Raw genomic sequence first — 11,572 nt, forward strand, 5'->3', positions numbered from 1 at the left:
GTTGTAAGAAGGTAATTCATTTCACTTTAGTGCCCTCACCTCCATAAATCTGGTGGTTTTGTATCTGCATGGATCTTTGTGTTTAATCTGAGAGTCATAAATTAAGGCAGTGCTTCTAAATATGGTTTCTGATCCTTTCTTTCTTATACCATGTAAAGGTTAACAATTTTACTGGAACATAATGTTCAGATATATTTGATACTTCATTTCAACCAACCTGGTTTTATAGGGGTACAGAAAGGTTTTAAATTTATAGGAGATTTTATAGCAGATGACACTTTAGTAGTAACATCTCGTAAAACTTCTTTTTGCATTTTTAGCTAGATCAGCACTGGACGCAGCTGCACGCTGTGAGTATTTATATGCATGTGTTACTGCTGTGACTTGCTTTCACAAATAACAGAAAGACTGTTGAATTTTCATATTAAAGAAGTCTTAATTACACTTTAAATGCAATCAGAAACTGATTTTCCTCTTTTCCTAAATTTTGGTGAAGTCTGTTTCTTGCCAGCTTTTTCACTTGTAGTTTTGTCTTGTGGCTTTTGATGACAGTGCTGCAGCAAGCAGCAGGGTGAGAAGTAGAATAATGAGGTACTGCTGGTACATAAATTATTTTAAGCTGCTGTGAAACTGCAGATGAGATACTGTTTGTCTTTGCTCTTTTCCTTGAATTCCTTCACAAAACTACCTTGTATTTCTGTTAGCCTGCCTATGGTGCTGTTTCTAAAATCCTGTTTTATTTTCTTTGAAAGCTACAAAGCCTCCAAGATACAAATGCGGGATCTCTAAAGCTTGTCCTGAAAAGCATTTTGCATTCAAAATGGCAAGTGGAGCAGCAAATGTAGTTGGACCTAAAATTTGCGTAGAAGATAACATGTAAGTATTTTTACTTGCTGTCCCTAAGCATCTCTTTCAAATGCTGTCTTGGATCACTTTGCACACAAATCAGTAGTTTAAACGATCCTTTGTAGGTTCCGTTTTGCCAAAGGTTTGACCACATGAAAAAAATGATACTGCATTATAACTCTGAAGAAGCACAGTTAATACTCTGCAGTAAGTTCAGGAGTGTGTGCTGTTTTAATACATGCACGATAGTTTACACTTTATTTCAGGTTTACAGACTTAAGGATTATTTAGACTTTGTCAAGTCAGGTGGAAACTTGCCTCCAAGTAACTTGTTCTTGTGCCTCTAGTAATTCGGTGACTGATTTATTTTTCAGTAATTACTCTTGGTGTTTGAGTTTCATCAGCTAAAACTGGAATTTTGCCATCTTTTCCAACTGTCTATTTCCATAGTACTGATGTCAGAACATATTTCCCACTTTTCTTTAAAGGATAACTTCAAAAGGGAAAAAATACTGTTTTAATGATCATTAGTTATTTGATTGTGTGGATGGTAACCGAAGTAAATAAAATGATGGTGAAATGAGGAAAAGAACTGTTTGAAACGGTTTGATTTTGAGTTAAGTCCTGTCTTTCTCGTAACTGCATTTTTAACACAGTATTGTTAATAATACTGTGCGTAGAGTATTTAACTGAATACCTTTTAATAATCCCTGTAGTGGGACTATTAGTATTTATTCTTAGACTTTGTTTATTTGCTGTTGGGTTGTTCCTGCTTGTCATCACCCAGAGCGTGCAATTCTGTATAACATAATCTATTCACTCAGTTTTGCATGTCCTATGTCAGAAAAGACATGATGTTAGTGTTGTTGGGATACTTTTTTTTTTAATACCAGTCACTCTTACAAGCCTTTCCTTCCATTTACATTTAAACCACTCCAGTTTAGCTGTTTCTCAGCCCATGCTGTGTTTGTACAGAGTGGTTCAGAGAATATGTACAGCAGTTAGTGCTCATGATTTCAAGAGCAAGTGGCAATTCCAGTGTGAGCGACATAACCCCGTGTAATAAATAGGGTAATTATAAGAGAATAAAAAGTAATGGTTTATGTTTTCTATCACTTTACTCTCTAGAGTAACTTTGTAAGATCAGTATTATATGATCTTAGAGAAGCCTGTAGTTTTAATGCTGACTCTGAGAATTAAGGTGTAGTGAAGGTGAAACAGGAGCCTTTTCCCTTGAAAACTAAACACATGCAGCTTCTTCACTTTACGTTATTAGTAGAAATGTGAGCACCGTGCAAATTTCAAGCCGTTCTTCTGTGAATTGTTGTAGCTCAAGCTTGCTCACTTGTGTGGCCATGCGTTTGCAGCAAAGCATCACAGTATAGTTGGGGAGCATGTGCAAAGTGAGCATGAGCTCACCATTGGCATGTGCTAAGTAAGAGCTTCTGGGTTTTGATTTGCATTCTTGTTACTGATTCACTTTGAGACTTTGGACAGTCCTATCTAATCTCTCTGGGTGGTGTTTTTGTTGGTGTTAGAAAACTTGTTACTTCTCATTTCGGTTGCTGGGAAGCTTAATATCTGTGAAGACAAGGTGATTCACTGATTAAAAGTTGTGGAAGTGCAAGTAATATTTTTAACTCCAGTATAGTAGGTTTGGGGTTTTTATTTTTTAAATGTGTTGCTTACTGGTTAACTAAGAAGAGACTGATGTTCCGGTCAAAAAAAAAAAAAAAATCCTCTACTGGGTATTTCATTCAAAGTGATGAAAGGGAAGTTTTTTGCTGGCAAGAAATTCTCTATTCTTTTAATACTAGCATGCCCCTTTTGGATATTTGCCGCTTTTGAATACTAGCAAGACCACTTTGGGAGTCTTAAGTCCAGTTTTCCTTGTTTAAAAACAATTCTGAATTCCTTCTGAGGAAGACTTGTAAATTCTGTTTAAAATGTCCACCAGAAAATTTGATTAAGTTTATATTATCTCTTGCATTGCGCATGTTTGTTTTGTCTTTCAAGAGCTCTCAGAACTTGTTGATTGTAATTTGTTGGAAGAATTCTAAAGCTGATGAGTGGCTGCCCTCCTGTGAGAAAACTGTCACATTGCAGCCTGTAGTGTTTGACTTAGTGCACGAACTATCTCAGATGTGTAAAGTAGTATCTTGGAGCTCTGAAAGAACTTATTTCCTCTTCAGTAGCTCTTTTTTTTTACTAGTATTTTGTGAACTTGCTCCTGCCAAATGCTGTTTTTCTTTATTACTTTATATTTTTCTTCATAATTCCAAGACAAGGAAGCAGGGACACGTTTTCGGAATTTGTCAATGGTATTTACAGCATAGGTTTATATCTGTGTATTAAAGGTAAGGATGTCACATAGTTTATGAGAGCACTGAAGATGCTGTTATAATTCAGAATGCATTAAATTTCTCAACTTTTTTTTAATTATATAGATATTTTGGGATGAAATATGAATTCTGATGTGTATAGAAGTTCAGTTATAGCCTTGTTCTATATTGGAAGGATATAATCCAAATTATAATACTGTAGTTATCATCAAAATATTAAATATTGTAGTTGCTACTTCATAGACTTTTTAGTGGAAGGGACCATAGTGCTATACTACTTTACCAGCTATACTTCTTTACCAGATGCAGTTTTACATCTTCTATTAAGAAGGCGGTAAACTTAGGGCAGAACGTTGCACTACATTCCTTTAGTAATTCTTGGATTAATATTTGCAGGGGTTTTTTGTTGTCTGAAATTCATTATAAATTGTTACGTGTATGTGGATTTTCAGCATCGAATCACCCCAGTATCTGATATTTTTAGTGGTGTTTACTTACAGATAATTTTGTAGTTAATATAAAAGGAAGTTCTTATTTTTTGGTAAATAAAATGTCCACTAAGTTTCATACGAACAAGGTACTGTGTTCAGAACTTCACTGCCTTTTTTCCCATTTATATTTTCAGTCTTTATTTGCCTTATGGATGCTCAGACATGGCATGAAAATCATGTGATAGAGAAGAAATGATCCTCCAGTGGCTAAAATACTTCTAGAGTTCCCTATTAACCAGAATTGAATTCTGCATTTCAACAAAAAATTTCAAGTCTTCTGTTTAGGAAGTTATTGAATGAGAGTTTTAATTTTAATCAGGATTTTTGGCAGGTGGTATAATACAGAAGACTAAGAGAAGAATATGGAGTTTTTAATCTCTGGAGCGGTCCACCCACCATGGCCCAAGGCAGCACAGCATGCTAGCTAATGATCTTGATGTTCCCATTAGCTCTTTCTTACAGCTCTGAAGGCTTCCGTTTCACAGTGCATCTCTTATTTCCAGATCATTTGCCGCTCACACTTTGGCCAAGTAATTGCTGTCGTAGACTGTGACGGTTTTGTTGGGATGTGTAACTGTACTCCAAGATTACATTCAACTGCTGTTTAAAGTCTCATCAGTGTATTAACTATTTTTCTTGGATTTAGGTTTCCTGTTACAGGTACGAGTAACTACAAAGGTGACTGCTTTGACATTCTTTTTTCTTAGTATGATGCTGCAATACGAATTTTAAATGCCGCTGTTCGGTTAGGTTTTACACTCATTAATGCATTTTTGTTCATCATGTGCTTACAAAAAAGCTTTAAATGTTGGTTACATGACTGTGCTAAGCTCCTCCCGATTATTATTTGTTTCAGGTTCTTTAACTGCAAGGAATTTTCTTAAATACATTAATAGCACTTTATTTTTTGTGACACTTTTAATATACACACATACTTTGAACCCAAGGTGATTAAGCGATCAAATGAAATGGATACAACTGTGGATATTTGATCTATTGTTTTCAATTCACTGGTGCTGTAAGAGCACACAGATTAGTTTAAGGAGTTTTTGCTTCTTTTAAGTACTTGTGAACACGTGCTTTTTCAATTATGTATCTCTTACAGTTTGATCCTATGTAAAAACCAGAAATATTTCACATCAGAAAATTGTCCTATTAAAAATAAAATTGTTTATTTTGTTTCAGTTTAATGAGTGGAGTTAAAAATAATGTTGGCAGAGGAATAAATGTGGCCTTGGTCAACGGTAAGTGACATTTTAAGTGAGCACATTATCTTAATTTTCAAATTGTTTCCAGAATTTAAGGTGAGATACTAAGGGATGGTGAAAGGCAAGCAGGAGAATAAAAGGAACTATTCAATGTATTTATTGACACTTAGACCTTTTTGTTAGAAAGTAGAAAAACCTCAGAGCATTTTTGTTTCTAAAAATGTGTAGTGAAAATATTCACTACAGTATGATCTGAGTGATACATGAGAAATTCAAAATGCATGCATAAAATGGAAAAAGGCATGAGATGCTACTTCTTTTGACTTTCTGTGATGCCACTGCTAGTAAAACTTTGTAGACTAAATTCTTCATTGCTCGCTTTTCAGTGAAACTTATTTAACAATTCCATTACTACAGAAAAAGACCAACTCATTTCCTAGCTTAAAATCGGTATATGTGATTACTCTCTATCTATAGATCTTGTCCCTAAATACATCATGTTATGTAACTGTATTCAGGATTCGTAACTTCCACTAAACCCAAACAAATTTACCTGTGTGTCACCTTGAAAGCCGAACTGAATATCGGTACTGGCAGATTTGTCCTTAACCTGTAGGAAACAATTCGTTGTAGCACTGAGATGGCGCTTTGTCATTTCACTGCAGTATAAATTCATGATATTTTTGAATTGTACTCAGGTTTATATAATTTAAACCATGACTTGAACAATACACACCTAATCCTGTTCTGCCCTCAAACTGTCTCAATCTGTTCAAATCCAAAATACCTATCTCTGTATTACATAGCTGCCAGTCTTTCTTCCTGTCTTCCAAACTTTAAAAGAATGTGTATTAAAAAGGAAAGTCCTTCTAGCAAATGTTGCCTTTGTAGACAGCATAGTTAAAAAAACAAACAAAGAAGAAAAGCTAATGAGATGACTGTGTTTTCCACTTTCTTCTATTGGTTCTGGATGTTTAAATTGACTAAATTTCCAGTCTATAGCAAAATGTGCAGTGTAATTGTAATTAAGCTGTATTCTAATTGCAAGCTGTAATTGTACTGTCTGTTTTTACAAAAACTACTTTTAAAAAAATAAAAGGCAAGTATATGAAGTGAATTATCTTTATTAGTTTTAGAGGCTGTGGGCTTTTTGTTTTATTTTATATTCCACTGGAAGCAAAAGCAGAAGTTTGCATCTTCTCTCCTTTTTCTCTTACCTTTTCCTGCACCATTTTCACAAACTACTGTGTTGTTCAAGGAGCGAGCTTCATAAGAGATACCACAGTAATTGATTTATATGGTGTTTTCTGCAGCACTTTCAGAAAAGAGTCAGGCATGTTGTCTGTGAAACAATTTTGGCTACGTTTGACAGAAAATATTTCTTTTTCTCCAGGTAAAACAGGAGAACCATTAGACACTAAATTCTTCGACATGTGGGGAGGAGGTAGGTGCAGTTACCTTAGCTGGTTAGAGAGAAATGACTTAAATGCCTCTCTTGTCTGTCTGTCTTCCGCCTCTCTTGTCTGTCTGTCTTCCGCCTCTCTTGTCTAGCTCGATTTGCCATGATGGTTTGGGGAGGAGGTAGGTGCAGTTACCTTAGCTGGTTAGAGAGAAATGACTTAAATGCCTCTCTTGTCTGTCTGTCTTCCGCCTCTCTTGTCTGTCTGTCTTCCGCCTCTCTTGTCTGTCTGTCTTCCGCCTCTCTTGTCTAGCTCGATTTGCCATGATGGTTTATGCTGTTAAGGGAGTGCTTCACCTTTACCTTTGTAATCGTGAGGAGAGTGCAACTTCAAAAGGGTGCAAATAGTTGAGGCAGGAGGGAAATGGTGTGGTTGATCAAACACACCTGTTCTCCTGAGTAGTTCCCACTAGTGGTTATATCTTCGCACAACATGGATGAAACTTCTCCTATAAAATGAAAGAGTTCTCTGATGCATTTCATCTTTCTCCTGCTTAGCATCTTTTTATAAATTTCTAAGTACATTTACAAATGTTCTTAAAAGGGATGTCTTTGCAGGAAGGTGTTGCAGGTGTTTAAATATGGACTTGCTGATTGTTATTAAACAGTTTTGTGTTCTCTTTTCAGATGTGGCACCATTCATTGAATTTCTAAAGTCCATCCAGGATGGAACGATAGTGTTAATGGCAACGTATGATGATGGTGCAACCAAGTATGTAATTGATTTATATAATAAATATTGCTTAAAGTTTAAAATGCTGTTTTACACTGAAAAAAATGCATTCTTTATTACACAACTGCTTTTGATATAGTTTTGCTCTTTCAAGATAATGAATCTGAAACTATGCTTTCAGTTTCTTAGTTTTATAATGCTGATCTGCTTGGGGGACAGCAAGGATCAAATTCAAACTAACCAGGTGTAATGGGTTATGTATATATTTACATAGAGGATTGTTAAATGTATATTTTTGTGATCCCAACAACACAAACAATAAATCAGATACTAAATTAGACCCTTCAACAGAAATATCACAAGTGTTTTAAAATCTGAAGAGGCTAGAGAGTAATAGCTGACTAATTAGCAATACACACAGGTTTTTTTCCTTCTGTGAGAAAAACGTTAACGTAACAAGACAAAAATGTAAGGCATATGGTCAGTCAAACTGCTTACTCATAGCTATGAAGAATATATTTGCATGTCAGGCATTGTACTTTTTTTAAACAATACCCTTGTCCTCCCTGGTTCCTGAAGACCCTGTAGATTTCTATCTGCTCTCCTAGAATTTGTTTTGGTTTGTTTGGTTGGCTGGGTTTTTTTAATGTATCCTGAGAAAGATGTATGTCTTTTTGTAGCTGTGCTGTTTTTCCTACTGCTGATAGCTCATTCTGCCTTATGCTAGTAAATTCAGATATGTCCAGACGTAGGAACTGTAGAATTTGTATTGTAATCTACTCTTTATAAAAGTCATCTTGTCTAAAGGATTGCTTTTCACAGTGAAAATTAAGAGGGGTTTTTCCCCCCAGTTTTACTCTGTTTTAATAATATTAAACTTTTTGCTATTGTGTTCTGCACATTTTTTCCTTTTAGTTCAATTTGTTGTCCACAACTTGTCTGTATTTTTATATAGAAGCAGCTTTCCTGTTGCAAAGTCCCGGATTTGCAGTGTGCAGTATTTGCAGTAAATAATTCAGTGTCTGTACATTCACTTCTTTTAGAAGAGAGCAATTTAGTTTCCTTATGCCAAGGATGGATCTTCCGTCTGTTGTTCTATTCACTTGTATTGTTACTTCTTGTTTTGCTCTTTTTCTGTTCCTTGATGTTTTAGATAAAGCTGCAGTTGGTTTGTTTCAATAATCATGTCACAGCTGATGTTTTTGAAAGCTTGTATGTAGATACACTATCAGCTAAACAAGAAATGAATTGGCCCATTCAAGCTGACAGCCAGGAACTACTGCTTATTAGTGATAGCTCACCAAAACCTTACCCCTGATGGTTGATGATAATCATAAATGCCAGTTCTTGAAAACAATTAAAATTGTGAAGAACCAGTGTGTTTAAAAGATATTTTTATTTTTTTCTTAAATATAAGCTGCCCTAATGCTCTAGAATCTTGGAATGTGGGTTGTGCAAATAACTTCTAAGCTGCTTAATCATTTTCATAATTTTAGCTATGGTGAGTCATATGACTATATTTCACTAAGTAACAGTCAGAAGTTGTGCCTGTTGTTTAGGAATCAGGCAAATACAGTAATTGAAAGAAAGAGCGAGCTGTTATGTGGAGGTTTTGGACTGATCATGTATCATCCTACAGAACTGCTTTCCCATCCATACTAAAATTATCCTACTTGGTCCTGCAGGCACAGAGCTGTGCTGCGGGGCACCATTCTGAATTGTTAATTGACCCAAGCAGACAAGAACTTCTTTAATATATTTACGTCATTCCTCTAATCTTAAAATAGCTTTTACTTTATCTAGACTTCAGCTTGAGTCTGCAAACAAATGTTACTTTAAAGGTTGACTTTTTTTGCTTGCTTGGAGAATTGCTAACATGACTTGAGTTGTTTGTAGAAGTTCTCACGGGATAAGGTTCTTGGCTTTTGGTGTACTGATAGGTTTGTATGCTGGTTCCTCGAGATTATATTAAAGAGCAGTGCCCACTTGATCAGGTGATTTCAGAACTAGCCTTTTCTGATTTTGGAAGATAGATCTTGCCTAGTATTGACTGACTTAAACTATATTATCAGATTAAAGCTGAATGGTCCATGGAACAATGAAAGCTCTAAAGGGGTGTGTTTTATTCACGTACTGAACTTCTCTGTTTTCTTCAAGGCTTAATGAGGATGCACGGAAACTGATTGCTGAATTAGGAAGCACATCTATTACTAACCTTGGCTTTAGAGACAACTGGGTCTTCTGCGGTGGAAAAGGAATTAAGACTAAAAGTCCATTTGAACAGGTCTGTGATTCTATAACTTACTGGAATTTAACAGCTTACATCAATAAGGGCATAGCATGTTTTATAAGTACCGTGCATGTTCAGAGTGGGTATCTAGTGCAGAAGCGGCACATGGTCATTTTCAAATTTATTCCTTGACTAGACTCCTTTTAAATGTACCAAAAAGATTCTTTGGTGATTCACAAATAAGAAAAAAAAATCCTATATGGGGTAGATCTTATTATCCTAATAACTAGATAATTTATCTTTAATGAATCCAGTTAAACTGAAGAATTGGAAACTTGCTGCCTACCGCTCATATTTCAGTTGCAACCTCCAACAGATAAGTGGTGGTTAAGGTGTTGGTGTTCCCACCTGCTCGCTTTGCTCTTCTGGCAAAAATTACTGCTGACATAGCAAAATTTATGAAATAGAATGTGTTCCCATACTTTAGCTGTTACAATTCAGCATATGTCACTGTGGTTTTTAATTACCATTAAAGGTAGCTTTGTACTGGGAGAGTAAGGAAGACACATTCTCTTCTGCCAGCTCTGCGAGGGCTTGGGAACTAGTGCAGGAGCAGTAGCAAACTCATGGAGGCAGTAACATCTTACCTGACCGCAGAGGGTTGCTTGGTGGAAAAATAGATCTGTAATTTAAAAAAAATTACACAGTAAATGTTGACAAAAAAGTGTTGACTAAAATCTGACTATTCATTTTCAGTGCCTTTTAAATGTAGTATCCTTATTTATTTTTTCCTAGTGGTTCATGTTTTAATGCAGTTGGTCTCTTTGTTGCTTGTCTCTCTTCCTAAGTAAACATTCATAATAAATTTTAAAAATGTTTTTCCAGTATGGTTTAACTATCTTTAGCATACACTTGTCTGAGCAAGTTACATTAAGTGGTGCCTACTGAGAGACTGTTAAATTTTACACAAAGCAGAAGAGGCTAATAGTGATTTCTTCTCTTTGTCCATGGCCTGGAAATAAGTAAATAAAATGTTTTTTAAAGCTGTGAGTTAAAGCAAAAGGATTAATGACTTTGAATTAACAGTAGATTGATGTTTTCTATTTGTAGCACATAAAAAACAACAAGGACACAAACAAGTATGAAGGCTGGCCGGAAGTTGTTGAGATGGAAGGCTGTATCCCTCAGAAGCAAGACTAAATGCAAACAAAAGGAAAGGGGAAAGAATATGCAAGAAAATGCACTTTCTGCAATTATTAGGGGGAGGGCTATGAAAGAGACTGTACTGTAAATAGTATTTTTAAAGCATGCAACCATCTTGTCGGTGTGTGCATGAGCACTGACATTTTGAATATTGGAATTATTTATTGCTAACACACATAGAAATCCTTTTTGTAAATACGTCCAAAACAAAAGAAACATCAAATCATTTCTATGCAGGTTTCTTGAAAGCACAGTATTTAGTTTGCCTGTGGTAAATGATATCTTGTAGATCGACTGGCTAATAAGTTGCATATGCAAATAATAAACAGATCCTGACAAATGTCGTGCTGTCCTCTTAACAGCGTAATATTGCTGTATGTAACTTCCGTGAAATATTGTAGACTTTAGTGCTAAGTTAATAAAGAGCTTTAATTTTTTTTATCCTCTGCCTTTTTAATGGCAGCATCACTTTTTATTAAAGCTATTTGGTTATTCTAATACCAAGCGCTCCGGAAATTTATTTTGTAGTTCCCCATCAAAACTGAATAATTGGCAAAGGAAGAACACACGGTATTGTAACACATAAGAAGCACAATAAAAATTATTTTTATTAGGGGAAAGACAAAACTAAATATGTAAATAGGGCGCGTGATCCTTAAAAGCAGCTTGGAAGGATTTGTACTTACCTTGGAAATACTGTTTACATTGTAGAAGAGACTTGGCATGTTAAGCAGCCATACTGTGACTAACTAGTTCAGTTTCTGTTGCCATTCTTAGACTACTGTTTAACCATCAGTTCTACCTACGGCCGTTCAGCTGCAGCAGCTAGTCACATACTAAACGTGTGTAACGGAATAGCTTCCTCTTTTAGTTCTGACATCAGGAATCTGCTTTCTAACAGGATCTTTGTGATGGGAAAATGTCTACCTTGTAGGGAGGGTTGTTTCGGAGTACGCAGTCGTGCACCTTTACCACCTACGTGCTATATCTAATGTGAGCTGAGGCAATTTGTTCTTACAGTGGGGTGTCCGGGAAAGCGGTGTGTCTTGGGTTATGCAATGTGTGACATTTAAATTTAACTGACAATGTTTCCTTCATCCTTTCTGTTTTTTTAATGGAA

General features: G+C 35.6%; 1 protein-coding gene across 1 annotated transcript in view; it reads left to right on the plus strand.

The window, feature by feature from the left end:
• The window catches only part of FAM3C (family with sequence similarity 3, member C), a 14,666-nt gene extending 3,716 nt beyond the window's left edge, over positions 1 to 10,950 (plus strand). The window contains exons 3-9 of the mRNA XM_010136669.1: positions 321 to 350; positions 753 to 876; positions 4,865 to 4,923; positions 6,281 to 6,331; positions 6,974 to 7,058; positions 9,177 to 9,303; positions 10,360 to 10,950. Coding sequence (XP_010134971.1) covers positions 321 to 350; positions 753 to 876; positions 4,865 to 4,923; positions 6,281 to 6,331; positions 6,974 to 7,058; positions 9,177 to 9,303; positions 10,360 to 10,449 — 566 coding nt within the window. The 3' untranslated portion in view covers positions 10,450 to 10,950. The remainder of the gene's footprint in view (positions 1 to 320; positions 351 to 752; positions 877 to 4,864; positions 4,924 to 6,280; positions 6,332 to 6,973; positions 7,059 to 9,176; positions 9,304 to 10,359) is intronic.
• Positions 10,951 to 11,572: the final 622 nt, after the last annotated feature.

This window comes from Buceros rhinoceros, unplaced genomic scaffold (genome assembly GCF_000710305.1).
Source record: "Buceros rhinoceros silvestris isolate BGI_N320 unplaced genomic scaffold, ASM71030v1 scaffold6265, whole genome shotgun sequence".
Taxonomy (NCBI): Eukaryota; Metazoa; Chordata; class Aves; order Bucerotiformes; family Bucerotidae; genus Buceros; species Buceros rhinoceros.